The sequence below is a fragment of the Aspergillus saccharolyticus genome (assembly GCF_003184585.1).
Source record: "Aspergillus saccharolyticus JOP 1030-1 unplaced genomic scaffold BP01scaffold_11, whole genome shotgun sequence".
In the NCBI taxonomy this organism is placed as follows: domain Eukaryota; kingdom Fungi; phylum Ascomycota; class Eurotiomycetes; order Eurotiales; family Aspergillaceae; genus Aspergillus; species Aspergillus saccharolyticus.
In genome coordinates, this window is record NW_020290621.1 from 241,618 (window position 1) to 268,313 (window position 26,696).

Sequence of the window (26,696 nt, forward strand, 5' to 3'; positions counted from 1 at the left end):
TGTTGTTTAAAACCAAAGTAGAAGAATCAGCTTGCTAGTATGATGGACACGATCATCCGAGTCGCCTAGCTGGATCTCAGATTGGGTTCAAAGCCAAGTGAAGATGATGGCTTATTTGAGGTCGCCGCCGAAGATGCACCTATAGCAAGTACTATGCTAGCGGGGGGAAGTACTGAGAGATACTTGTTGGGGCGGGTCAATCAAGATATCTAAAGCTCAGTCTCATGGTTAGAGCCTGCACGAGAAACACCTGCTAGCATCTATAACAAGGGCCTATCAGGAATACTCATAGTACAGACCCAATCCACTAGGTGCCGATACGGTAAGAGAGACCCCTGCCATCAACGGAAACAATAGTCATCCCTTAAGCATTCTTCAAGTACTGAGTGTGAGTCTGTGAGGCTGTGAGAGCAACAACTTGGTGAGTGGTGGATGTCTGGAAGGATTAGACCAAATGCCAAGTGGGGTCTGCACAGTAAGTAATCTGACAGTTGCGCATCAAACAGTATACTAGTAGAGTCCCAGTTTGAAGGACCTCGTGGAGTCCTTGAAGGCTATACTCTATATGTATATTAGTGGGGTTGAGTCTTGAAGAAACTATACATCATCGCACAGCTGGCCTGCATGAGTTGGTTGCTGCTGCCTGTCTCCCAACCTTCCCCAGCCACCAGAATTTATACATCGCTGATAAGTAGGACTCAAAAGTTGTGGTCGCACGAAAGTATGCACGCCTGTCACTCCCACTCACTAATCCATTCTCCAAGACGGTGTGGCTGACCTCCCTAGTCAGCCTGGTTTGATTTTTCACCTCCTCCATGTTGCTCGCACCTCTCCTGGCCTGCCTGGTAGGGCCATCCTTTGCCGATTCGGTGGCCGCAAACAACCTCTCCACCCTCGACATCACAATTCAACGCAATGCTCTTATTGAGTCGTACCTTGCACATCGGCCCATTCGAGGGGTCAGAAAAATGAGCGAGGATGAGGGCGAGAAATTCTTTCTCGATTACTGGCAATTCGACGACAACTACGCGTTGGGCAATTCATCCGACACCCCAAATGGCTTGGCTTCGCCCGCAAGACGCTCCGAGAGCCTACAAACGTCCGAAGAAGTCGATTTCCAACCGCAATCATACCCTTTCAACCCCTCGTACTCGAGTGGTTTGGACATCGAGGGGCGCGGCTGGAGGGCGAATTTCTCACCGCTTCTTCGGCGGGACTTCCGGTGTCCCAGCGGCACCTCCAACTGCACCTCGATCGACCGGCCCGATAGCTGCTGCAGTACCGATGATACGTGCGTCCTAGTCAAAGATACGGGATCCGGGGATGTGGGCTGCTGTCCGAAGGGTAAAACCTGCTCGGGTACTATCGGCGCATGTGCCGAGGGGTATTCCAGCTGTCCCTCGTCGATGGGCGGGGGGTGCTGCATTCCAGGTTATGATTGCGTTAGTGGCGGATGTATGTAAGATAGCTGCTGAGTCCCGTCCTTCTGCACTGCTTGCCTTTCTGAGGCTAACGCTAATTTCATACATAGGTATGCGGGTCTTCACGGTCACTGTTACCGTGAGCTCGACCGTTCTGCTGTCAACCTCAACTCAAACAGTTGCCGCGACTACCAAGACGCTCTCCACGGGGGATTTGATTCCTCCTGCACGGCCTACGAGTGTGTCCACGGCCACGAGCTCCAGCACCAGCAAGACCACTAGAACAGCGACCGTGTCAGTCTGTCCAACAGGATTCTATGCCTGCTCCGCCGTTTATCAGGGCGGCTGCTGCCGCACAGGCCGCGATTGCGACACCACATCTTGTCCCGCTACGCCGTCAACGACCATCGCCAGTGACGGCGTCACTATCGTGGTCCCGGTGACGAGTGCAACGGGGACCGCCACTGAGGCCGCCAGTGGCAGCAGCAGCAGCAGCAGCACGGGCCGGTGCGCGAGTGGATGGTTCAGTTGCGCCGAAACAGTCGGGGGCGGTTGCTGTCCGACGGGATATCGGTGCGGCTCCAGCTGTACAGCAGTCTCAACAGCCACGGAGACCGTCTCAAAAGAGCAACCAACGAGTGGAGGAGGTCAGAAGTCAGTGGTATCAGGAGGGATGGCGGGCGTGAGCATCGTAGTTGTAGTGGCTATGGCGATCCTAAGCATGAACTAACGAATAACGAATTCGACCTGGAATAATATATACACGGAGTGACGGTTAAATGAAACAGTGCGGGAAAAAGGTAAAAGTCACTGGGGGGGGGGGAGGGAGCTCGGATAAGCGATAGTGAATTCTTGACAGGCAAAATGAGCCCCCCGTGGGGCGGGCAGGTGGGCACGTGGGGTCCGCCGGACCTCACAGCAGTAAGTAGTAGTAAGTAGTACTCCGTAGTAGCCATTCATCCATTCATTCCTTCCGGTGAAGGAACCCCGACCCTCTCCGATGCCGCCCTTCTTCTCCTCTTCCTAATCTTCACTTTCCTCTCCACCCTCCTTCTCCTCCTCCACCACCCCCCCCCTCCCCCCGGCATCCGGCATTTGCACAGTTTCTTTTTCCCTTCCTTCTTGCTTGCATTGTGTCTTGTTTTCTTTTTCGATCCCGTGGGTGTTCTTCAGTCAATCAACATCATGGCCACCCAAAACCAGCAGAAGCCCCTTCCCTTCCAGTACCAGTTCATTGCTGGTGCCGTGGCTGGTGTGTCCGAGGTAAACCCCATCGCGTGATTCTCCAATTGACTTTGAAAACTATGAAGCTGATTGTGATCCTAGATTCTTGTTATGTATGATGCCAGCCCGCGACCGATCCCTTCGATGCTCTCAATGACTAACAGACCGTGAACGACAGGTACCCACTTGATGTGGTCAAGACCCGAGTGTAAGCTCCCAGCCATCTTTGACAGGTCCTTTGACTAACACCTCCTGATCTCGTTCACAGTCAACTTCAGACCGGCCCTGCCACCGCAGGAGGTGATCACTACAATGGCATGTTCGACTGTCTCCGCAAGATCGTGAAGAACGAAGGGTACCGACCGCCTCCTTCCCCTCCCCAAAACCAACCAAACATTACAGCCAACACCAAGCTTCCCTCTGAATATCGCCCCATCCCCACCACAAACGACCTCAGCTAACACTCACACCACTTCACCAGCTTCTCCCGTCTCTACCGCGGTATCTCCGCCCCGATTCTCATGGAAGCGCCCAAGCGCGCCACTAAATTCGCCGCCAACGACAGCTGGGGCAGCTTCTACCGCAACCTCTTCGGCGCCGCCGAGCAGACGCAATCGCTCGCCATCCTGACGGGTGCCACCGCCGGTGCGACCGAGTCCTTCGTTGTCGTGCCCTTCGAGCTGGTCAAGATCCGTCTGCAAGACCGCGCCTCGGCCGGCAAGTACAACGGCATGCTGGACGTGGTGCGCAAGATTGTCGCCGCCGAGGGTCCTCTGGCTCTGTACAACGGCCTCGAGTCCACCCTGTGGCGCCACATTCTCTGGAACTCCGGCTACTTCGGCTGTATCTTCCAGGTGCGCGCGCAGCTGCCCGCCGCCGAGCCGGGCAACAAGGCCCAGCAGACCCGTAACGACCTGATCGCCGGTACTATCGGTGGTACAATGGGTACCATTCTCAACACCCCGATGGACGTCGTCAAGAGCCGGATTCAGAACACTGATAAGATCCCCGGTCAGGTTCCCAAGTACAACTGGGCCTGGCCCGCCGTGGGCACCGTGATGAAGGAGGAGGGCTTCGGCGCCCTGTACAAGGGCTTCATTCCCAAGGTGCTGCGGTTGGGTCCCGGTGGTGGTATCCTGTTGGTCGTGTTCACGGGCGTGATGGATTTCTTTAGGAAGATGCGCAACGAGTAAAAGCACGGTTCCGGTTCATTCTTGCGTCTTTCGATTTGTTTATGGTTGCTTATTATGATCATCATGATAGAGAGAGAGAGAGAGAGAGACTTTGTATGTGTCTGAGAAGAGCATAAATATGCTAAGAAGAGGGGGGATGAGGATAGAAAAGAGACAGGATGGGATAAACCCCAACAGGGAGGGTAAACGTGATTTGATCCTTATCTTGGTTCGCAATAGAGTCATCCTCTATTGTCTGTTACGCGGTCCGGTTGTTTTTGTTACGAACTCGTTCCCTCAAATCGCAGAATCAGATCTACTTCAATCTTCTGCGATATAGAGCCCACGGAAGATACTGTAGAACTACTTATGTTTGCACGCAGACAGCATCTTTTTACTGAGTCAGCGAGTGCAGTCCCCAGATATCACCTGATCCAGGCCAGGTACTTACCGCAACCCTTGGCGCCACCTCCCACTTGTTCAGCACGCCGCCGCCGGCGTTGGTCTACCCTACCCTAGAATTAGATACTAGGTAGGTAAGCTGATCCGAAGGGGAGGAACCGCACGTGGGAATTGCCCTCCTATCCATTCACAGCACCCAGGGACCTACAGTAGTTCGTCCGACTGGTTGGTGCTATCGGCCATGAGGTGGCGCCTTTTTCACCCCTCCTCCATGCATACACATGTGCTTCTGCCCTATGACTCGATTCCTGCAAACCTGTATCGCGGGTAGGAGTCGGGACCGATCGTCAATCACTGCAATGCCACCATAAATTACACGAAGTATCCACCACTAGTGTGAGAAAGGTTTCAAAGTATCGTTATATAAATGACGTATATTATGGGTGGTCGAGGAAAATCAGCCGGTAATGACACCCGAGAATGGGTCCCATGGGTAAACAAAACAGCAACGCACAAATTATCACGCATACAATTAAATGGGAAAAGGGTATCGATGTAAAGCGAGAAAGGAGAGAGGAAGAAAAAACATATATGCCAAAGTAAAATCAAATCCGACAGAAATCACCATCAAAGAAAAAAAGAAAAAGTCCAATAAATCAGCAAAATAGCTCGAGAAACCATATCAAAAACAAGACATCCAAAAGAAATCCAACCAAGATCCGAAATGCGAGAGCAAGGTAGAACAAACATTATTAAGCACACCCTTGAATCAACGACGAAGAGGTCATCTCAACCAAGAGCGTCGACGAAATCTGTCAAAACTTCCGCGTACGCCGGTCACCCAATGACGCCGTTGTGAACGACAAGGCCATGACACGTAATCGTTGAAGGGGAAGGTAAAGCTCATTCAAACATGGAATCAGCTCTAATTCATTTCCATTGCGTATTCATCCTCTTCCTTGAAGCTCATGCCAGCATGGCCCGAGCTGTTCCAGTACTGCGCTTGCCCACCCCCGCCATTGCTGCTGCTGCCACTGTTGAAAGGTGGACTCAGACTCTGGGGGCTCAACGTCCCGTTGCCGCTGACGGAATCTCCAGCGAGGTTGGTGTGCTTGGGCACCCGAAGGCCACTGCCTGGCGCTCTGCTGTAGGCGAAAGAGCCAGGGTCGTTCTTCTCGAGCGCATCGAGAATTTCCGTGCGCATGCGCTTTTCTTCTTCGGTCTGCTCAAACGGCCAGGTGCCGCCCAATCTGCTGATCAGTTCTGCCAGCTCAGATTCCTGCTGGAGCTTAACGTGCAGAGCCCACATCAGGTCTCGCATCCAACCGACCGCTCCGTTGAGAATATCTCCCTTGTTGGGTCCCTTCTCTTTCTCCTCGATAGGCAAACCCATGGTGATGTTACCAGCAGTGGCACGACGGCCGTTACCTCCAGCGAGCAGAGATGTCGCAGCGTTTGCAGTTGCTCCAGTCCCAGACATGGTAGTATTGTTGACGAGCTGCTTGCGAACCTTATCATCCTCCAGGCGGTGCTGGGGTACGAGGTGTGAGAGATCCTGAATGCGCTCATTGATATTGTCTCGCCGCCGGCGTTCCACTAAGTTATGGGAGGCTCTGCGGCGGCGCCGCTTCGCTTCCTGTGACTCGAGGTCCTGGGCGGACCCTGGCATATGCGTATCAACCTTGGCCGGCAAAGAGGCATGCTTGCCCGATTTGAGGATTTCAGAAATTCCAGCATGGTGAGACGGATGACCAGGGGATGAAATCGGCGACTCCACATATGAATGCGCACTTCCGGGAGTACCATCCCACTGGTTGGATAGAGTTTTCTGGTGTCGGTGCTGAAGGCCGGTCCGAATGGGTTGAGTAGGAAAGCTTCCGGATTCCGGAGTGCCCAGGGTCAAAGCGCCCAGCGCCGGAGTCTTAGGGGTCATCGGGCTGCGTCCATCGTACGAGGCGCGATCGAGCGCTTGTATGCTCGGCCGAGCCTTGGCATTTAAGTAGTTCTGGTCAAAGTGAGACCCATTTCCTTGGAGATGCGACCCCGCTTGTCCTGGTTGACCCATATTCCGGAAATGGTCATAGTTGAAACTGTGCATAAACGGACTATGCATGGGGGCTCCATCGGGCGTATTGGAGTACATCTGGGATATCTGGCCGGGGTGGCTCATCGAGATTCCTGCGCTGGATTGTTGGTCCTGAAGATAGTTCTGCTGGACTCCATTGTGGCCATTAATCTCCAAGTCCAGCAACTCATCAGTATCAATCCCAGAGTTACCGAAGTTGAAGCTCGACGAGAGGTTCTGCTGTGATGAAAAGGGATACGACATGAAGCCGCCGTTCTGCATGCTCAACTCCGAAGGGTCAACCCCTTCATTAGGGTTCCCAAATTGGTTTGACATCGAATAACCGGATTGCGACATCACAAACTGATGTGGATCACTGCGGTGTTCGTTAGGCTCAGTCTTGATGACAATGCTAGTTTCCGCCATCTTTCCCGCAAATGTATCCCAGCCTTCCAGTGCAGGCCAACAGTGTTATCAAAGGGTGATCTTACGGTCCAAATGCGAACCTGGTAGAGATGAAAACTTGATGAGTGCTGAGCCCAGATTTGTGATTCAAGGCACAATCTGGTTGTGAAAAGACAGTCTCAGCGGCGGGGCAGTGAGTTCCAAAGACGCTAGGTAGTCAAGAAGCGGTGACGTCGATTCATCAAAGGGATTCGAAATATCAAGGTTAAGCGCAGACGATCTAATGATCTAATAGGATTTCAAGGTTCCGTCAGCCTGAATCTTGAAAACAAGGAGAGATCCGTGTGGCAAAGAGCCACGCTGTGAGTTGGCGGGCGCCGACGGGGGTGGCTCAGACCCCAAGGACAAGTATGGGGAAACATTTACCAAGAAAATGAGAAATTCAGTCTAGCAGCGAATGCCGAGCCTGGCGGTGCCTCCTAGATGGATGGAGAATGCGATTGGTTTATGGCGTCAGAACGGAACGGGGATAATGCGAGGGGTTGTTGCGAAGAACTGTAATCGGGCGCGGTGGACAAAAGTGCCGAGGTGAAAGCAGGATTTCGAAGCGGAGGATGTGGAAAAATGCCACTATCGTGAACGGAGGCGAGAAAAGTGTCCGAGGTGGTTGAGCCGTCACTCGTCAGCACACCGAAATAAGAATGTCTAATAAGGTTGACCTGGGGTAAGCAGCTGGGGGAGGAATGTCAAGAGGAGCTGGAAAATGGACCAGAAAAAGAAAAAAGGAACAGAGGCGGGCAATCAAAGGGAAAGACTCCGCTGAGTGGCCATAAGCGAGGCAAGAGGGAAAAAATAAAGGAGACGGAGAGAAAGGCGGACAAGAGACAAGAATAGCTGGGGAGGGGGGCGGCGGAGGAGGCGACGGACTGAACCAATTTGGGTTGTGGAAGAGAGGGGGAGGGAAGGGGGAAAGAGAGAGAGAGAGAGAGAGAGGGAGAGATGTCAAGATCCGGACTTTGGAATAGGTGAATATTTCCGGGGTATAGTGAAGAGACAATCAATGAAGTTGGATTATTTGATTGATTGAGGGAGAACAGCAGGAGAGGGAGAGAGAATGTGAGAGAGAGAGAGAGAGAGAGGAGGGGAAGACTTGGGAATTTGAGGCGGTAAATTGTCTGGGGTAAAAGGAAGAGCGTAGTCCGAAAGTGGGCTCTCTCTCTCTCTCTCTCTCTCTCTGTGTCCGTCTGTCTGCCAGGCTGAAAAGGCGCAAACAGCGCAAGAGGCGGTGGAGGAGACAATTAAGGAGAGCGGTCAGTTTCGGCAGTATTGGTGATCTCCCCTTCTTGTCGTCTTTCCCCCCCCCCGCCTCCCCCGATCTCGGATAACTCCGTAATGAATTGACATCGGTTCAACCCGCCTCCCATAACTCAGAACAATTGTCATTATGCTGCTCATTGATGATGATATGAGCTAGCAGCAATGATTGTCCCTCAATGTGAAGTGATTCCCCCGTATAGCCCCTCCTGTGCTCTCCTCATTTTACCCCTCCTCCTCCCCCCTCAATAGCCGTTCCTCGACGGTTCACGCAAAACGGACAGATCTTTCCGTTTGGAGGTCCGTGGGACGAGGACGGCTCGGCGATCCTGAGAATGCCCCACGGACATTGTCGGACCACGTTGGATCGTCGCATAGGCGCCTGATGATTCTCCCAATGATCCGGGCTTGATGGATCTTGGGCCCCCGCTCAAGGAATCTGCAGGGGCCAAGAGACCACCACGCCTGCATATCCCTCTTCCTTCGGTCTGCCTCCGGACTGCAAGCCGGTGACGTAACGTATAGTAGATGCTCACCAGTGACCGGTCTCTCCTGCCCCTGTAGGCCTTGGCTTCATGGAACGCTAGCAGGCGTACTCCCAGACCATGCTTGATGGGTATGTGAAGATGCACGAATGCGCAAATGCACCAAAGCAAAGAAAACCATTGAGAGATACAACATGTGCCAACAGAAAAGGGAAACAGTGAATCTGAACATAATGAAAGATGCGTCATGCTTACCAGGTGTTGGTGAACAGGTTATAGATAGGTGAACTCTTTATAGATGTCCTATGCGGCAATCAGTACCGGTGTTCAAGACTCATCCGTGCATCAAGATACCAATACGGTGTAGGGAAGTTGAGAAGGGTTGGAAAGACAACAAGACACAGGGAAACAAAAAGCTCACACGTGGAGGACTGATTTTGAGCCTTATGGGTGCCACCAACAAGGCCAGGCAGAATGGGAAAAACCAAATCACTTAAAAGACAACACAGGACTCAACAGGGCAGCCTTATCACAGCGGCAGAAGCGGGATTATATGGGCGAGGGTAGGGGTGTGTTGGAGGGGCATGCTTAGAACAGGATACCTGAGGCTGTGAACACTTACATAGACCCTGTTTGCTGCAGAGAGTCGCAATAGAGAAGGGGTTCGTGCTCAACAACGGAGCGAACGATGAGACCAGTGGGAAGGGAAAGATGGCTATAAAACCAGCGTCGTATCAGCTCAGCAACAGCTGGGCAATGCAGTGAGTGACTCGGGAAGGGAAATCCTAGCGTTGTTGGCCAGGAACACAATGGCGAAAAAAAAATCAGAGAAAAAGTAAGTCGGGAGAAACGTATACTTTATAGGTACACGAGCTGGAACTATGACAGAGCTGAGGGAAAGAAAGACTATGAAGGTGATTCTTAGTGATGTTCACCTCTTCCTATTTGATATATCATGGTTCAGGTCATGCAGGGCGTCGATCCTCAACTCGACGAGGCTTAACACACCACCCATGGGAATTACTTGCGTAAACCGGTTCTTCAGCCAGATAGAATGTCACTAAAATTATTGAGGAAAAGGAAAATTAAAAGGCAGCGTTGGGAGAACCAAAAATAACAGAGATATTAGTTTTTGTGTAGGAACAATAATCAATAAAAATAAAATAACACTGCATAAACTAAAACATAAGCCAAGGATGTGGAAGGGGGGGGAGAGAAAGACATTAAGATCCAATCACAATGCAGTAGCAGGCTGGCAGGACGAAGAATATACTAGGTATACACTAACCAGTGCCCACGATGGAGGATAGTTAAGCGTGTGGATCAGGCCAATGCGAGACGCAAATAAAGGGGGAGGGGGGGAGGGTTTACAGGATAGACAGAAGAAGGGAGGGAGGGGAAGAGGGGTGCAGTATACCTACAATAGACAATATACACTATAGAACAACAAATTCGCTCGTCAAGGAGGGTAGCACCGTCCGCATAGAGGAGAATAACGTCCATCCCCGAATCCCATGAGCACCTCCCAAGTACTACTATATTTGTCACCTGTTCCATCGCTGCCAGGGAAGTTCATGACTCACCCGCGTCAGCCTCTATGATGATTACTTTCTAGTCTTGCATCCTCCTGCTACAGGCCTCATCCGTCTCCCTCTTCTTATTGGGAAAATTTCGGGCTATTTTCACTCACTCGTATCTGCCGCTATTCGCCTAAATACGGAAGAGAGGGAAAGTGCACGATTCAAAGTTGCTTATCAAGACTATCGGGAACTGTCCCGACGCTTAGGAAAGGGAAGGTATTCGATACGAGTGCTAAGTCCGCTAAGAATGTATCAGATGCCAGAACTCTCTTCCCACCCACCCCCCACCCCCCCACCTCCTCCTTCCAAGCATACCGGATTCATGTACACACACAGACAGAAGACTAAATGACCAAGGAGCGTGAGATCTCAAGGATGTCCGGTTTACTTCGAGATCAAGGAATATGACATCATGATTCATCTGAGCAGAGATTCAATCGACGCCTGTTCATCAAAATGTCCTAAAATCGATAAAATAACGAGTTCCAGGAATTGTCAGTAGCGTATCGCGCGGACTTGACGCACCAGCATTCATCGCGGATATCGAGGAATGGATGGATGATCTAGGGCGCCCATGTGGAAGAAGGGATGTTTCGTTCTTCTTTGCCTTGGTCCAACAGTCGGTTTACCTGCAAACGGCGAACATCCTGGTTGGAGATGCTGAAGGTTTTGTCATTTCGGAGGATCGCTGGACACTAGCGGGATCGACGAGCTGGAGAAATCATGCCGCCTTATCATGATCATTAGTCATCGCACCTTACCACCATCCATTGCAGGATATAGTAGACCCGAACAGGGAATACAGTTGCCTCGGTACCAGAGCCTCATCCGTCTACTGTGTAGCTATACCGTTCACTTCTAAGCAGTCATTAACTGCACTAAGCTCTTGTGGCCCTCCAGTCCGCAGCCATAGGCTGCAAAGGGTAGTTGGATTCGAGTAAGTTGCGATGGCTTGCTTACTTGGGTTATCGAAAATTCAATGACCACCTTCATCCATTGCCCGTCCGAGCACATTGAGAGAGAGGAGGGGGGGGCTGACACAGAGAGGCGGTCCGTGACACTGTGCAGCCAGCAGCCTGTAGCTTCCCGAGAAGGCGTGCATTTGTCTATGCCATCTGATAGGATGTCGTGGGATTCTTAATTTGCAACTCCCTGCCAACTTAGGCATGAGAAAATCTATTTCAGTCTAAAGCATGGATCTCTAAAAACTAATTTGGCGCGGTTCTTGAATCATTACTGCGGGCAATACATCCCTTCTTTCCTCTCAACCCCCTCCACCCTCCCTTCGCGTTCTTTATCATGCAACAACATCATTGAACAAAATAAATAATACCAGGCATTCATATGTACATGTGCCCCCCCTTTCAAACTCTCTTTCATGATCCGACTTCATCTCTGCAAAGGAATTCAGGACATAGATGGTTCAGGTCGACCGCGATCCCTGCTCTCTGGGACACTGTTACATACAAATTGAATACGGATGACTCGTCAGGAATGTGGAGGAGTTGTCGACTAGCTATTCTCCGTACTGTACGAAGTACTCCGTACACTGTGGCCACTTCACAACGAGTACTGTGCCGAAAAACAGATAACAGTCAACCCACGATTGGAATGCTGTCAATTCCATGGGTCGCCAATCTAGTTTCGAGATTGGTCGACCAACAGCGCTGCCTGTCCGCAAACAGCCGGTTCGATAACTCCGGGGCATCCAAGCTCTTCGTCTAAATAGATCCACCTTGCAGTGCTATCGCAGACCAGACCGGCTGGCATGTCACGATCCTGCCTGATTATTAGGTACTATAGCCGAGAGACCCCGGTTACATGAGCATCTGCCCCTCCACCCCCTCCTGTCGGAGTGGATCGCGGGATATATGATGTATGTACGTAAATATGTACACCTGTCCCTCCACGAACACTGAGACACTGCATTCATACAACGCGTTCAACGGTGATCTGAAGAGTGGTCGCTCCCAGTATCGAGCCACAATGATCGAGTCTGTTTCGAAAGTGCATTAGCGACAGAGAGGGTGGTAAGGATGTAATCAGTTGGGAAAGGCAGAAAATGAGTCGAGAGCATTGGCTCCCGCACCCGTCCCGGCCCGTCAAGGTTCGGAGTGCGTGGCCGATATCCACGGTTACTGCAAGGAGTTTGGCTACACAACATACACTCAATCTCAGAAGCAGCTTCAAAGCAGTAAGCCAACATAGCACCTACTATTACTGTCGGCGTCCTTCCTGCTCGTTACTTCAGACACTAGTACAGCCCGACCAGTAGCTAGCTGTTGGCTGAAACATGCAGGTGACAGCGCGCTATCCGTCCCTGGGTCGACTGGCTTTCCTCCGTCCGGCCGGGAAAGAAGATCGTCGCCTTTGCCTCCCAGATGGTGGCGAGAGAGCTGGAAACGACTAGCGGGCAACTTCTGCGCCTCAAACTCAGTCAAGGAGACTACAAGCAAGATTTGAGTCGGGGGTCAGAGAGATACACTATCCGAGTGGCCATACGGTTTGTCTGAGTCCAGCCACGCTTGGAAAGCTACCGGGAATACCGGTAGCTGGGTACGGCCGAAATATGATGTTCTCGCTGCTATCTTCTGCTTTTCGTCTTCACGGCTGCCTTGTATATCGTGCGCGCCTTGCCAGAGTTGCCCAATGCAACCTAATAGCTGATCTTCGGTATCAACAGTCGGTTGTTTTCCAGTCGGAAAACGATATGGCCAAGGGGCCTATAGTTCATCTTAAATGGTCATGGAGTCGTGGTAGGCTTCTGCAATCGGCGGAAGTTCCATCCGAAATCAACTGTACCACCTTGCGGATCGCCAGTGACCTTCAGTAGCATCAATTCGACAGTTTAGCGGAAGTGAGTGACGCGGTTAGAGCTTCGATCATATTTTGCCTTGGCTCAAGGTGGTTACTATGCGGTTGGAGGCTGATGCTAATGCGAGGTGCGAGTAGACAATAACGGCTCGGATTGGTGAATTATAGTATAGTATCTGGCTGGACTGATAGTCTTGAGTCAGGTATTCGTGTACAGTACACAACTAGGTTCCGGACTTGCTCCGTGAGGGAGTATACGATAGTAGATACAAGAGACGAGACTGCGGGAACAGCGCCAAACGGGTTTTACCCATTGCCCCTAGGCTGGTTTCAGTGTAGAGTAACTTGGAATCATGAAATAATAAACGTTAGTCCAGGTAGTGCCCGGCATGGAGTGGGCGGTGTGCCACACCACCTCCGACTGAGTCTCAGCTTGTTAGATCTACGGAGTAGTGATCGACCAATTGAATGTATTCGATTTACAAGCTATGATTGGCTGCAACGTTCAGCTTGCTGGGAACCACCAGCGCATTTTGGGTTTAGTGGAGTCACCGCCTGACAGAATTGCCCTGAATTCTGCCTCTTGATTGGGTCTTTGGGGTCCCTCCACAGCCCACCAGCAGGCAGGAAGACTGACTCTCCCTCTCAACCTGGGAACTGCTGCTTTCATTCCACATTTCGGTTCACTGCGATCGTGAAGGATAACTGCTTGACTCTTGCTTCCAACATCAGAGGTTTCGATCGTACTCAGTACTCTGCCCCCCCTCCCCAGTAACAAATTGACAACAGCACTAGGTAGGTCTTCCTTCTTGTGGCCATATTTCCCAAATAGCAACCATCCAGCTGTTCATCCACACCATCGCCATCATCATCATCAACACCACCACCACCACCACCACCACACACACCATTATCATTACCACTACACTACTACCTCCTCACCCTCACACACACTTTTACCCATTCCCCCCGTCTGCCCCCTCTTCCCCTTCCCGAACCACCCCTCACTCAACTCACGCTCTCTCTAACCCCCTCCACCCCCAGGCCACGCCCACCCCCTCCCCCCATCGGTCAACCTCCTCTTTCACCCTCCATCCGAGGTCATCTGACAACTGGCTAATCTTGCAGCCTGTATAGAGTCGATCTCTGTTGGTTTTGACAGTGTGAATTATTGTGGCCCCAGCGTTACCTTCACTCACCACATCTACTATTCCCTCCCCCACCGGCATCGTCATCGTCCTCATCATCTTGCAGCTCTATCCCCACCCTCCTCCCCGTTCCCTGTCATTCTCCGTCTGCGCAGCTCTTTGCATTGCTATACTAGCTTTCAGCCCGGGATTCACATTCCTTGCGCTGAAGTTGGACGTTAATCGCCATTCCGAATCGTTGGACAGGGCTTAGACCATAGAAGCGTTGCATCACCTTCCTCGGAGATATCGTACTATTTCGATCCAATCGACTCTCCGGGTGTAAAGTACTCCCCTGTGGTTTTTCAGCTACAGACGAGCCGGCTGCTTCAGACAGATACTAGCTTGTCCCCCCTTCTTGCCATCCATTCCTCCCTAACCCCGTCACAATACCTATACATACCAATCTGGAAGGAGTCACAGGCTTATCAGCTTCATTTTGCTCAACTTGCGACTAAGCCACTTTGACTCGATTAGCGGACACTAGGGTTGCCCCGTGCCCAAGCTCCTCGGGAGGCTAGTCTGGTTGCGCGACAGTCATCTGGCCCGCTCAGGTCTCGTCCTATCACTGCCGCACTATCTTCTCTTGCGTGCAGCTGCTGTGTTTTGCCCCCTTCCTCCAGTGAAATTCGCAGATCATCTGCACGCGCATATTGGTTTCCGTCCTGCATAGTCCCTGCAGAGGTCTCCTTGCCTTGACACCGTTGTATTGTGCTCCCGGTGGGCTGCCCCGTCATTTACACTCCCGCAGTGATAGCAGTGTCGGCTAACGAGCCCGCGTCTTCCTTTCCGTTGCCGCAGCCAATCTTCCATCTCAGCTGGGTCAACGCACGGCTTGGTGGCGAAGCATATCGTGACCATGGCCACAACTTCCTTTCGTGATTCTGTGAACTCATTGGGCTGGTCTCGGAGAGATCCAGATCTACCAGCGCGCACCAACTCGTCAAATGCTCCTTTCCTATCACGGTTGCAATCTTGGAATCCATTTGGGCAAGGGGAAGGCTACCTGCAACTGCCCACTCATGAAGCACCAGGAGCTCCTCTGCCGGCTCCAACTCGACGGGAGGAGGAAGACAGTTTTCTTGCTTGTGAGTCGACCTAACGCATGACCTGATTTCCCCGATGGACCGTCGTTTCCTTGATTTGCCGGGATAGCTAGTCCAGGTGACAGAGACTTAGTTCCTGCATCGCATCGAGGTCTCACTCAGGCCCTAGCAACGGGCGAGATGGATGTCTCTTCTCTGCATTTCCAGTTCTGCTCCAAATCCCCGTCATTTGAGTCTCGGCCAGTGCTAATCGTCCATCCCGGTCTAGTAAGCCGATGGGATCGGATGCTCATCTTCATTGCGTGTAATCTGGGTGCTGCCGTCTGCTTCCTGATTTGCTTTTTCCTTTTTCCGGTCTTGTCGCTCAAACCCCGCAAATTCGCCATCTTGTAAGTTGCTTATCCCCTTTCCCGAATGATCTTCTGGAACTTCGACACATTTGGGGAACTTGCGGCGGCGGTGTGCCCTTCCTGCCCTGGCTGGGAAGCATGCACGACCAAGCCACATTCCAGCTTCCGTGCTACACGCTACTGCGACTTATTCCCTGATGCGCCAAGCCTTTCATGAATGAGAATCTGTGGCTGACCCAACCGGTTGTTGCTTGGTGACTAGATGGTCCGTTGGCTCTTTGCTGTTCTTGCTATCATGGGCGGTCCTCATGGGACCTATGGTTTATGCTAGACATCTGGTCTCGGGACCACGACTGCCATTCACAGCCGCCTACTTCGGCTCGATCGCGATGACTCTGTACTTTGCTATTGGGGTAAGTTTCCATCGAAGCTCCTTTAAGTTTTGGCTGTGGTGCCAAGTTTCATCCCTGTCGCTCCTTTGTCGAGTATGCCTGCGCCTTGAGTGCCAGCTGCTCTGCGATCTCAGTAGCTACTACTACGAGATCTCGCGTGTCGCCTGGGTTCACCGTGCATACTGCTCGAGGCCTTTTGATCCAGTATTCATGACGTCAAATCAATTCCCCACTACAGCGTTGCCAGTTGTGTTGTATCTCGAAGAATGCACATAAACACGCGCATGCACATGCGAGTGCACAGACTTCAAACTGGAATGAGTATAATGGCTAACCTATTCTCCTGGTCCTACAGCTTCATTCCACCTTGTTGACCCTGATCTCGTCGATCTTCCAGCTAGCCGCTCTGCTCTGGTATCTTGTCAGCTACTTCCCTATGGGTAGTACTGGTCTGCAATTCATGGGGCGGTTTGGCGCCCAGCGTGTCACGGCATGGATGACCAGCTGATTCCTTCTAGGAGTGTTTCTGTATAGAGTAACGAGGCGACGTTTCTCTTTTGTGCCTTCTTGTAAACAGCTTAGTGTATAATCCTGATTATTTGTGCGAAGATGAGCGTGATTGGAGCTGGGTGTATCGATAATTGACGAAGCTTGCTCATTGGACCCCGGTCGACCTCATATCCAGAATCCCAAGACTACCTACAGTGTACAGTAACTACCTACTATATGTGCAATGAATCCAGACTACTAGACGATCCAACGGTGATCTCCAAAGCAGCCTCTCTCCTTGTTTCTCTTTCCCCTTCTATCGACTCCTTCCTATCTGTCTCAGTATTTCTTCTCTCCATCTCCGTCATCTCCGGTTCCCTTCTTCGCTTTCCTGCAGGAATCTCAAACTATAGTGCGACCCTCGTCCTCCCTTCTTCATCTCCCTTACGACATAACGAAACAAGGACTCTCTAATCCTCCGCTCCCCCGTCTCTTACCCCCGAATAGATCTGAAACCTACAGCAAACCTACCAATTAAGGACTCTAAATGTAGTAACAGTCCTAACCACGCCTGAGGTATCAACAAGGATACCTTGTGTCATGACCACCCGTCGTCTTGTATTCCCATTGCGATTTCCGCTCTCCTCCCCCGCTCGTCCAACCCCGGACTCCAAACCAAGAATTCCATTCGGCCATGCGTGTTATTCTCTTGTCTGCGTGTTCCCCAAGACCGTCCTCTTCCCTCATTCCCGTCTTCAACAGGGAAAAAAACGCTCGAACCGTTGGACTCCTAATTCTGAATCTGGGACAAGAAAACTACAGGACGCTCTGCCTGTCATGCTACGCGATTATAGAGGCAGGTTGATGGAAGGGAGGAGTATCGGATTCTAGGGGTGGGCTTGCGCGGATGGTTTCAGTTTCTTTTCTTTTGAGGATGGACTTGGGGAAATAGTGATTGCGTTTGGGATAGTAGGGATCATCTTTGGGAATCGATCCCCGGGGTTTGCGATGCATGGTGTTTGGTCGATAGCTGGGACGAGGGGAAGGCGGGGGGTTTGCCGATAAGCCAGCAGGAAGGAGCAGTACATATAGCTCAGGATCGATTTGCGAGTGGGTTGTTGGGTCTGTTTGTGGATGGGGATGAGGAGATGATTTGGGGGGTAGGAGGCTAGGAGGATGTATACATGTATACACATGGGTTCAGTACTTCTCGGTACTGTTGCAGGTTTGGTGGGGTTGGGGGGGGGGGAGGGGCGGGGAGGAGATTTATGCTTCGAAGCTTTACTCTGTGGAAGGAATAACTGGGAGGGAGATGGAGATATTGAGGGTGCATCTGTGTGGAAAGTGAAGTATACTTCCTCCCTATCCTACCTGGCTTGAGGCAATACATTCATGTTGTGGGGCATGGTTATTGTCACATCAATCGTTAAGTATGGCTTTATGATTATGTCTGAGTCTTGAGTCTCATCACTGCAATACATGTATCAACTACTGGTTGGTACCTTCGCGATTCGCCCTCCTCGAACTCGTGCATCTCACTTCCCCCGGCTCATCACCATCCCCACCGAGCCATTGACGATCTTGACGCCTGGGATCTCCGCTTCCCAGATCCCGGTGTCGCCGCCGGACCCAACTTCGTGCCACCGCCGGATGAGATCGTTGCTCTCCTTTGGTTTAACCTCCTGAGAAACGGTGCCCACCGTGACGTGAGGGGTCTCGTTGGCGCACGGCCACTCGCCCTGGCTCCCGTCTTCGGGGGGTAGGATGCGCGCCACAAAGGCCATGATACGATTGTCCCAGATGAGACGCTCGAGGCGCACGCGCGCAGGAGCCAGCATGGGTGTGATGGTGAGGTCGTATTCAGGCTTACTCTTCATCTTCTCAAGGTATTGACGGGTGTATACATCCCAGATTTCAGGGCTGTCTTTCTTCGATGCGCGGTGGATCAATGTAACGTGGAAGGCCGGCTGGATGCGACGCGACCCCGATAGCTGGTGGTAGATGCGGGCTCGCTCGGGGTCTGTAGATGGGGGAAACAGCGTCTGCAAGAGATTCGTGATCTCGCTCGTCGGAAGACTGATGCAGAAGTACTCGAGCTTCTTAGCCAAGTCTTCAGGGCTCGGGGCTACCGCGGTATCAGGCGTGCTGGTTTTGCTGCTCTTGTTCTTCTGTTTCTGAACCTGTTTGGCTGAGCTATACCCATAGCTGAGATCGAGCTCGACCTGATAGTCGTTCATTGCCCAGTGAATTGCATCGTCGAGCTGCTGTGCGCTGGGCATTTCCGGCACCAGTTTAGGGTAGGCGGAGTGTAGGGCTTTCACCACCGTCTCAAGATTCTCTCGTGATGAGGCTGCAACATCCAGATCAATGACCTCGTCGAAGTCCGAGTCTGGTACACGCTCAGTATTCACTCCCTCGAAGCGAGTGAGGAAGCCCTCCATGATTCCCAAGATCTCTTCTGTGTCCTTGCTGCCCGCGCGGATCGTCTGGTGGTTGTCGCCACGGTCAAGAACTCGCTTTCTGGTGACCTCTCGAATGCCCGGGAGCATCTCTTGCTTCGGGTCGTGGACGTAGTGAAGAGCGACGAACCGAGCTCTAGGAACACCGGCAGAGACATCCTGGATCAGCTGCTCTCTTTCGCGCTTTTGGTGGTTGTTACGGTCAGCGACCACCACGGGATGTATGGCAAGCAGCTTGTTGATATCCATGGCGAATTTCTTTGGCTTGTTCTTCTGCTTCGGGATGTTGTCGTTCTGCACTTGACCCCAGTTGAACAGTTTGACCAAAGCAAGACCTACGGTGGTCTTTCCGCATCCCAAGGAAGCTACAGGGACCAAGACAACGTCTCTTGTTACTTCTTCCTTTGAACCTTCGGTTTCCATCTGGATGATTTCAGAGCCGTTCAATCCGCGTTCCTTGAGAAACCCTTCCCGCATAGCAATAATCCCGTGGTTCTTGTTGTACTGCTCTCCCAGGCGCGGATTTTGTGCGAGCTGCCTGCGAGCATACTGCAAATACTGCTCCGTGATTTTCTTGTGTTTCTTGATGTTGGGATATTTTCCAGCGATGATTGCTTTGGTGCACTCGCGCCACTGCCTGTACATCAAGTAAGGTTCCTCAAACTTGTACTTGAAGAACCAATCGTGGTAGGGAGGACGGCCACCTTCACCCATCTGGCAGCGAATCACGAATCCTTCGGTCTCGCGACCATCCCATGTACCAGTCTCAGCGCATTCCTCAAGGAACTTTTTGACTTGATCGAGGTCGTCATAAACAACGAAATTGGCCTTCTTGAAGCCCCACGAGTCGGCGAATGCGTGGACCTCTGCGCTGGAACACGTCGCAAATTTTGGAACGTTGAAGTTGAGACCATGGAGATAGATACCTGATGCCGTCTCGTCGTAGGCAAGCACGTGCTCTTCAAAGGTATCGTCACAGAGCTCACCTACTGCCGTCACATTAAGTCTGCGCAGCTCTAGTGCTAGATCCTTGACTGTTTTACCAACAGACTTGACATGCTTTTCCACCCAACGTTCACCGGCTTGAGCATGGCTCACTTCCGTGTCATTTCGAACTCCCGTCGAGTGTTTACTGCAGACCAAGAGGGTTCCGTCTTCGAGCCCAGAAATGAAGATGATGCATCCATTCTCTTTCACGCTGAGCTCGTAAGGTCCCCGCGTGTTCATCTCGATATTTCGCCACTTAGTCGCATTAACTTCCTCGATATTAAAGAACTTGTCATATCCTCGAACCGCGATTTCATGCGTGCCATCTTTTCTCTGAGTGGTAAACAGTCCTCGAGCGTAAGTTGGGAGGTTAGGGAGTCGATAATCCCAGTCCATGAACTTCCAGGAGTTCACCTTGATGCCGTCGGTATTGGCCACATCGAATGTCGATTTCCTGCAGGTGAATGTCCTCTTGCTTTCGGCCTTTCCTCTCTTCCTGGCCTCCTCCAAACTCTCACAGAGTTGAGCTACTTCCTGCTTGTCCTGCTGGACCGGTTTGATGTTTTCGGAGGACATGGTTGCGAGAAAATGTTTCCTGATATTTTGAACTGCAGGTATAGGACGTTGTGAGAAGTGGATGCGCGCGTGGAGCTGAAGCCGACGGTTGCGAAGGTAGGTAAGGGCCGTTGATGTGCGTCGCCTGGGCCAGAAAGCAATTGGTCTTAAAATCAGTCGTGCTGGCTTCATCAAGGCAATAAAGTCTCAATCAGGTGTTCTCACCGAGTAGTTCCTCAGCAGACAGGAACGGAGGGTAGAGGGAAAAGAGCCACCGTCATCAGCCTCGCCGGAAATTGGAGTTGCTTATCGGCTTTGTTCGTATGCGGGGCAGCGAGAGCTACCCTTCTTAACTTAAGTAGGATACTTTTTCTCCCGCTTCTTCGCCGCCACCTCCGACCACTCCTCGTTCACTTTTTTAGCCTGACGCAGTATTCCAATTCCTGTTCACACAATCTCCTCTATTCCGGTATTATTTACTCATCTAGCATACTTGTGTGACTCAAAGGTTTGATAGTTCTTACCCGATCGAGCCCAAATAGTCTGACTGACTCAATCTATAATTGTGTAGCCATCACGATGAGTCAACCCAACCCCTACATTCTGGCCGCCGAAAACCCCTCCGCTCTTCTGACTCTTTTGGGCTCGAATCCCTCCATCGCTTCCGGTCAGGATGAGCACGGTTACTCATTACTCCATGCTGCCGCTTCTTATGGCCACATCGATCTTCTGCGCGCTCTTGTGAAAGAGTTTAAGGTGGATGTCAACCTTCTCGACGAAGATGGGGAGACCTGCCTGTTCGTGACGGAAAGTGTCGAAATTGCGAGATGTCTTGTCGAAGAACTCGGTGTTGATTACAGCAAGAGAAACGATGAGGGTCTGGCCGCGTATGAGACTATTGAAAATGACGACTCGTTCCCCGAAGTTGCAGCCTATCTGCGGCAAGTAGCCGGCGTCCCAGCCCCCGCCCCTGCAGACACTTCGGCGGAGGCGGCCTTGAACCAGCCTCCTCCTCTGCCTGCAAACCTCCAGCTTAATCTGGGCACGGTGTCGGAGCAAGAGGCCAATGCGGGGATTGACCAGGTGGACCCCGAGTTCAAGCGCCGGATCGATGAGCTGGCCGCACGAGAAGACTTTCACAGTGAAGCTACGCAGGCTCAATTGCGGGCGCTTGTCATGGATGCCATCCGAGGCTCTAGTATCGAGACCGATGATCGTGGTGTGCGCCGGAGAACAGATTAAGAAAGTTCGATCGTTGATTCTAAAACACCATCCGACATGCAAAAGCAACCATCTATCTCATCTGGGCCATCCTGGACGTGTTGGTTGAATTTGGTCAGCCTGTGAGGGATATGGTACTCGCTATCGGACCAACATCAGACCTGCAAAGTTCCTTGTTGCCTCTCACGGTAGCATCGCGTGGCTGTCACAGCAACGAAACCAGGACGAGACCTGCATCAAGTCCTTGCAAATATAACAGCCATGTGTCAACCGAGAAGTTTAGTCCAGGCTTCGATGAGTTGCGCTCGCGTACTAGGAGACTATCCTACTGAGAAGTGGCAACCACAAAAACTATATACTACGCACGAATTAGACAATGTTGCGTCTTCTGGACGAATGTACTGCTGCAATCTTCTTAGTGGATACCCAATAGAGTATCTTCATAACCGGTAGTTGGTGATGAAAGCTCTTGTGTAGAATAGCAACGATGTAGATCGGAGATATGTCATTGCACGTGATCTGGGCGTCTTTTCCCCGCATCGGCCGGGAGTGTTTGTGCTCCTTCAGTGACTCCAACCATCCAATTACCTGCTCTATCACACTCAGGTGCACTCCTCGTTCAACCCCGGTTGTCTGACCACAGTTCCGTCTTGCTAGCGCTTGCTTGCTATCAAAAACCTTTTGTCGCCATGAATCCAGCTCTTAGCGCCGACACTCCACCTCCCCCACCTCCGAAGCCCAGCAGCCACGAGGCCAGTCGAAGAGGCACACCCCAACTCAACTCACCTCTGCCTGGCACACCGCAACAGTTTCACAGAACCTATGACCAACAGGAAAGGCCGGACATGTACTCAGGAAACAGGTATTCGTCGCCAGGAGTTCCATCTAGCGCACAGAATGCACTGCCCCAACCCCCTCCTATTGAAGAAGGCTGGCTACCGAGTGGTGTGAAGGATAAAAGGTATAACCCATGTCTTGCCTGTTAATCGATCTTGCACCAACTAGAGCACGCATTTCTGACTGAGAACGGATTTCTTAGTACTGTGGACTTACAGGCTATTCTCAAAGACCCTAACCTCATCTCCGCCCTGTCGAGCCAACATGCATCCTACACGGCGCATCAGCAGCACCTTGAATCCCTCTTGAAATACAACAAAGATCTAGCGAACCGCCTCCTTGAACTCCAGTCGCAGATGTCCGAGCTACGGTCATCAACGGAGACTCTCCTCCTGACTCACCAATCTCTCGAAGTTTCGTGGCGGAAAAAGCAATCCGAGATGGATGCTGCCTTAGCCCCCTGGTCGCCTAAAGCGCTGTACCAGAGACTGGCTGCCTCGATTTCGGAGCAGGAGGCTGTATGTCGAGCAGTTGAAGAGAGTTTCCTCGAGGAGGAACACCATGGCCGAGCGTCTGAAAAGGAGGTCGCGGACTGGATTCGACGGGTCAGGGCGGAGTCGGCTAAGCTGGCTGCTAGAAGAGAGGCGAAAGCTAGGTGGGATGAGGGTCGGGTAGGCGGGTGGAGGTGATGGGATTTATCGAGTCAGATCGAGGATCGACTAATCTGGGTTTGTCATTGTGCCGCCGGTGACTCGATGATTATGACACGGTATTCTCAAAGCCATCGCTAATGTACCCAACGGAGATGGCACCCCAGGACAGCACCACATCCTGCGGCTCCCTGTTCAGCCCACTCCCTAGGAGCCACATTGTACATTTGCCCAATGCTCACATCCCGGCCAAGGTGCGGAGGTACTAATCCCTTGCCGCCTTGCGCCCACTCTCAAGGTCAACATCCTGGTCTCTGGTCTCCACTCCTGTTGATGTATATCTCGCGGTCGCCCAATTGTCCGCACAGACATGGCTCGGTAGTCCCACGCTTCGGAAGAAAGCATGGGTACCGTCCCTCGCTCCCCAGGACCAGCCTGCACCACGCATCACAGGGAGATGGTAGAGCCGAAAACCTATCCAAGCAAAGACGATTCCCATGACTGATCCAAAGATTATATCGAAACCATGATGGCGGTAGTCGAACCAACGTGAGGCAGCTATGAAAAACGCCACGGCTAGGGGAACAAAGACGATAACGAGCAGGTATACCGGCGGGGCTGCTCCCTGCTTTCGGATGGTGCTACGCTCCTGCTTCTGCAGATCCGGGCTAAGCGGCGAATGAGCGAGATAAGGAAACCCAATCGACAGCTTGGTGCAGAGCCACAATGTGAGATATGTCAATCCGGCGAACGCAACTATGCATCATGCATCAGCTCTATCTCCTTCCCACAGGCACATAATACTTACACGAAGAATGCCCACTGGGGAAACTCGAGAACCCATCCACGGCCAACTCCCGCGCTTGATTCCGGCAGATCTCCCACGTTACTAGGGTAGGGGCACCGTCAAGTCTCGACCCTAAGCCGCTAACAGCGAAGGCATTGATTTTGGAGAGATCCGGGTCGCATCGAGCCAGCATATCCGGTCGTGGTTTCCCAAATAGATCCTTCAGCCCTTCGGTAGCCATCCACGTCCCCGCCAACGCTATGGCCAAGCCCAGCCATCCAGCATTCCACTCCCAGAGCTTGTACCGCCACACTTGTGCGCGCGTTATCGACGCCGTCTGACCCTTCACCGCCGAGCCCGGGATGAGCACCAGCGCCCCCAACACGATAATCACAGCCGGGACAATCAAGGCGACCACCGCCACCACGCTGACCGATACGGTATCACGGTCTCTGTGCGGGAAGGAGATGCTGGGATCAGTGAGAGAGAATGGTCTATGATTGGGAGACACCCGGGAGAACCCATAGCCAATGAGTGCGATACCACTGCCGGGGGAGATGAGGTGTGAGCATACAACCAACGAAATCAATCAGGAAGAGACAGGGATTCGAGTTCAGTAGAGACGCACATGATAAGTACCCAGTCAAGGATATACGAGACGATCAGTCGCTTGGGCAAGTGCACGTGGACTCTCCAGCTTCCTTCTCCTGCCGCTGTTGTAGTAGCTCCTTGTTCGAGTCGGTTGGAGTCGGGCGCCATCGCCGTTAGGAATGATGTCATTCACTCCAGTTGACGGGCGTGAGATAGTCGCAGGTTTATGATTTTGTGAGTACACAAAAAAGCACAGCTTTTTGAGGGTCGATTCTACAAGTGAGAAAAAGATAAGAGTTCATTCTCCGAGCAGGAATGTGAAAAGAAGACTGAATCTTGACTACATGTACTGTATGCCCTCGTATGCGAGGGGTGTTGAGGTGGAACTGCAGCAACCTGTGAGCCTGGACCATTGGCCAGGTGACCAAATCAGTGATTCTAAGGCACTCAGGCAACAAAGAAAGCGAATCGTTATCACCGTCAGCCTGGAATTAGCCGGTGTGTTGCAATGTACTACTATTCGCTCAGCCCATGATCTGCACTTTAATTCTATCATGTAGATCTCAATGCAGAGGGGCATGATCGGCATCGGTGATCAGAACAAAGATAAATTATACGAGTGCTTTAGTATTGGTCTATTGTAACATCGCTTGAAGGGATCATTTTTGACATATCATTCATGACTCGTATCCATGACATTATATCACATAGCATGCCCGGGCTCCTTTTGATCGGGCGTGATCTTGTCACACGGCGCACACATTCAAGCGCTTGTGACTTTTCAGGGAATATTATTCTGGCGCCGAATATTTTATTTCTTTCCATCCAGGTCGCTGAAAAAATCCTTGCCGAAACTGTCGCTGCTGTCGTTGAAGCGGAGCTTGCGGTCGATACCTCTGATCTTCTGCATGTCTTCGTCGCTCAGTTTGAAGTCTCCCTCCAGGTTGGCCTTGATTCTGGACGGGGTCTTAGACTTGGGGAGGACGGAATGGCCCTGTGTGATACCCCAGGCTATTTAAAGAGGAATAAGGATTAGTGGAATTGATCGCTTTGGTTCTCCAGGAATGAAGCCTATTCCATTGGAAGGTGGAGAAGATCGTTCACTTACCCAGGGCGACTTGAGCACCGCTCTTGTTGTACTTCTTGCCAATGTCATTCAGAACGGGGTCCTCGATCAACTTGCCAATGGTTCCCTCCTTGGAGTACTGCTCGTTCTGGTTACCGAATGGCGAGTAGTGGGTGACGTGGATGCCCTTGGACTTGTGCCATTCGACAAAGTCAGGCTGCTGCAGCCAGGGGTGGCTTTCGAGCTGGTGGGCGGCGGGGACAACGTCGGTCTCCTTAAGCAAACGCTCCATCTCGGCCTTGGAGAAGTTGGAGACACCGATGGCCTTGACCTTGCCGGTGGATAGAAGCTTCTCCATGGCTTTGTAGGTCTGCAGATCCAAAGAAAACGGGTCAGTATCCAATTTGCTCGTCAGATAATGTGACAGTAGTGCTGAATGGTTCTTACGTCAACGTAGTCAATGTCCTCCACGACCGGCTTGTCATTCTCCTTGGGGAACAGCTCGTCACCACGCTTCCAAGCAACGGGCCAGTGAATCAGGAAGAGGTCAATGTAGTCGAGCTGCAGGTCATTGAGCGAGTCCTGAAGGGCCTGGGGGACATCGTCGGGGTGGTGCTTGTTGTTCCAGAGCTTGGTGGTGACGAACAGCTCTTCACGGGGCACGCCGCTCTTCTTGATGGCTTGGCCGACGGCCTTCTCGGTGCCGTAGCTATGACAAGGCAATCAGTATGGGTGTCGTTGAGACGGAGAAAGTATGGGATTATGAGCATACACTCTGGCAGTATCGATGTGGCGGTAACCGGCCTTGATGGCTTCGAGGACGGCATTCTCCTGAGCGTCCGCGTCCTGCCAGGTACCGAATCCGACGGCAGGGATCTCTGCGCCGGTGTTGAGCTTAAACGTGGTGGCCATGGTGTATGAGTTGTGTGATTATGCGAGGTGTCAATTAAGTATCTCGATGTGAATTAGTGGTCTGTTCCGCATTTGGCAGCCCTTCCACAACAGCGGAATTTATACCAGCGGAGATTGAAACCGACGTCAATTTGACGCAGTCTTCTTTTTTGAACAAACCGCTTGTCTTTCCTCATGGGTTGGATAATCATGACGTCGGGAGGCCACTGGAGCTTCACCGGGGTTCCACGGGTTGGACCCAGCGCCGGGCCCGCGGCATCGCCGAGGGCCAGACACGATGGAGTA

General features: G+C 52.0%; 10 protein-coding genes across 10 annotated transcripts; 5 read left to right on the forward strand and 5 right to left on the reverse strand.

Annotated features, from left to right (window-relative positions):
* Positions 1-714: 714 nt before the first annotated feature.
* BP01DRAFT_355815 (putative GPI anchored protein) lies at positions 715-2,228 on the forward strand. Its single transcript, XM_025574789.1, has 2 exons — positions 715-1,455; positions 1,532-2,228. The coding sequence occupies exons 1-2, from the start codon at positions 816-818 to the stop codon at positions 2,149-2,151; spliced, it is 1,260 nt and encodes a 419-aa protein (XP_025432147.1). The 5' UTR covers positions 715-815; the 3' UTR covers positions 2,152-2,228.
* Positions 2,229-2,488: 260 nt separating this feature from the next.
* Positions 2,489-4,029, forward strand: BP01DRAFT_355817 (putative mitochondrial 2-oxodicarboxylate carrier protein). The gene is made up of 5 exons (XM_025574790.1): positions 2,489-2,684; positions 2,748-2,758; positions 2,824-2,853; positions 2,914-3,000; positions 3,127-4,029. The coding sequence occupies exons 1-5, from the start codon at positions 2,607-2,609 to the stop codon at positions 3,836-3,838; spliced, it is 918 nt and encodes a 305-aa protein (XP_025432148.1). The 5' UTR covers positions 2,489-2,606; the 3' UTR covers positions 3,839-4,029.
* Positions 4,030-5,144: 1,115 nt separating this feature from the next.
* BP01DRAFT_294196 (basic helix-loop-helix domain-containing protein) lies at positions 5,145-6,641 on the reverse strand (the record flags this gene model as incomplete). The annotated part of the gene is made up of 1 exon (XM_025571758.1): positions 5,145-6,641. The coding sequence occupies one exon, from the start codon at positions 6,639-6,641 to the stop codon at positions 5,145-5,147; it is 1,497 nt and encodes a 498-aa protein (XP_025432149.1).
* Positions 6,642-8,018: 1,377 nt separating this feature from the next.
* Positions 8,019-9,112, reverse strand: BP01DRAFT_24693 (uncharacterized protein). Its single transcript, XM_025571284.1, has 2 exons — positions 8,910-9,112; positions 8,019-8,791 (listed from the first exon to the last, which is right to left on the reverse strand). The coding sequence occupies exon 2, from the start codon at positions 8,735-8,737 to the stop codon at positions 8,249-8,251; it is 489 nt and encodes a 162-aa protein (XP_025432150.1). The 5' UTR covers positions 8,738-8,791; positions 8,910-9,112; the 3' UTR covers positions 8,019-8,248.
* A 5,816-nt stretch (positions 9,113-14,928) lies between these two features.
* Positions 14,929-16,365, forward strand: BP01DRAFT_294278 (putative Golgi traffic protein SFT2; the record flags this gene model as incomplete). Its single annotated transcript, XM_025571763.1, has 4 exons — positions 14,929-15,157; positions 15,384-15,504; positions 15,728-15,878; positions 16,213-16,365. The coding sequence occupies 4 exons, from the start codon at positions 14,929-14,931 to the stop codon at positions 16,363-16,365; spliced, it is 654 nt and encodes a 217-aa protein (XP_025432151.1).
* Positions 16,366-17,783: 1,418 nt separating this feature from the next.
* On the reverse strand, positions 17,784-20,654 carry BP01DRAFT_355826 (tRNA ligase). The gene is made up of 2 exons (XM_025574791.1): positions 20,573-20,654; positions 17,784-20,492 (listed from the first exon to the last, which is right to left on the reverse strand). Exon 2 carries the CDS (start codon positions 20,366-20,368, stop codon positions 17,882-17,884), a length of 2,487 nt encoding a protein of 828 aa, XP_025432152.1. The 5' UTR covers positions 20,369-20,492; positions 20,573-20,654; the 3' UTR covers positions 17,784-17,881.
* A 95-nt stretch (positions 20,655-20,749) lies between these two features.
* BP01DRAFT_415206 (ankyrin repeat protein) lies at positions 20,750-21,976 on the forward strand. The gene is made up of 2 exons (XM_025579118.1): positions 20,750-20,855; positions 20,919-21,976. Exon 2 carries the CDS (start codon positions 20,927-20,929, stop codon positions 21,587-21,589), a length of 663 nt encoding a protein of 220 aa, XP_025432153.1. The 5' UTR covers positions 20,750-20,855; positions 20,919-20,926; the 3' UTR covers positions 21,590-21,976.
* A 281-nt stretch (positions 21,977-22,257) lies between these two features.
* On the forward strand, positions 22,258-23,094 carry BP01DRAFT_294464 (vacuolar protein sorting family 37 protein; the record flags this gene model as incomplete). Its single annotated transcript, XM_025571773.1, has 2 exons — positions 22,258-22,529; positions 22,608-23,094. The coding sequence occupies 2 exons, from the start codon at positions 22,258-22,260 to the stop codon at positions 23,092-23,094; spliced, it is 759 nt and encodes a 252-aa protein (XP_025432154.1).
* A 226-nt stretch (positions 23,095-23,320) lies between these two features.
* Positions 23,321-24,601, reverse strand: BP01DRAFT_415208 (phosphatase PAP2 family protein; the record flags this gene model as incomplete). Its single annotated transcript, XM_025579119.1, has 4 exons — positions 23,321-23,811; positions 23,864-24,140; positions 24,228-24,387; positions 24,471-24,601. The coding sequence occupies 4 exons, from the start codon at positions 24,599-24,601 to the stop codon at positions 23,321-23,323; spliced, it is 1,059 nt and encodes a 352-aa protein (XP_025432155.1).
* A 515-nt stretch (positions 24,602-25,116) lies between these two features.
* On the reverse strand, positions 25,117-26,552 carry BP01DRAFT_355830 (aldo/keto reductase). Its single transcript, XM_025574792.1, has 4 exons — positions 26,272-26,552; positions 25,947-26,208; positions 25,542-25,869; positions 25,117-25,444 (listed from the first exon to the last, which is right to left on the reverse strand). Exons 1-4 carry the CDS (start codon positions 26,409-26,411, stop codon positions 25,245-25,247), a joined length of 930 nt encoding a protein of 309 aa, XP_025432156.1. The 5' UTR covers positions 26,412-26,552; the 3' UTR covers positions 25,117-25,244.
* Between the last annotated feature and the right edge of the window lie 144 nt (positions 26,553-26,696).

Coding starts and splice junctions, on each gene's coding strand:
- BP01DRAFT_355830 (XM_025574792.1), bottom strand. CDS start 26,411: ATGGCCACCACGTTTAAGCTCAACACCGGCGCAGAGATCCCTGCCGTC. Junction 25,870..25,946: donor AGGACATTGACTACGTTGAC/GTAAGAACCATT, acceptor TTGGATCTGCAG/ACCTACAAAGCCATGGAGAA. Junction 25,445..25,541: donor CGGTGCTCAAGTCGCCCTGG/GTAAGTGAACGA, acceptor CTCTTTAAATAG/CCTGGGGTATCACACAGGGC.
- BP01DRAFT_355826 (XM_025574791.1), bottom strand. CDS start 20,368: ATGTCCTCCGAAAACATCAAACCGGTCCAGCAGGACAAGCAGGAAGTA.
- BP01DRAFT_415206 (XM_025579118.1), top strand. CDS start 20,927: ATGAGTCAACCCAACCCCTACATTCTGGCCGCCGAAAACCCCTCCGCT.
- BP01DRAFT_355815 (XM_025574789.1), top strand. CDS start 816: ATGTTGCTCGCACCTCTCCTGGCCTGCCTGGTAGGGCCATCCTTTGCC. Junction 1,456..1,531: donor TGATTGCGTTAGTGGCGGAT/GTATGTAAGATA, acceptor TTTCATACATAG/GTATGCGGGTCTTCACGGTC.
- BP01DRAFT_355817 (XM_025574790.1), top strand. CDS start 2,607: ATGGCCACCCAAAACCAGCAGAAGCCCCTTCCCTTCCAGTACCAGTTC. Junction 2,854..2,913: donor GATGTGGTCAAGACCCGAGT/GTAAGCTCCCAG, acceptor TCTCGTTCACAG/TCAACTTCAGACCGGCCCTG. Junction 3,001..3,126: donor AAGATCGTGAAGAACGAAGG/GTACCGACCGCC, acceptor CCACTTCACCAG/CTTCTCCCGTCTCTACCGCG.
- BP01DRAFT_24693 (XM_025571284.1), bottom strand. CDS start 8,737: ATGACGCATCTTTCATTATGTTCAGATTCACTGTTTCCCTTTTCTGTT.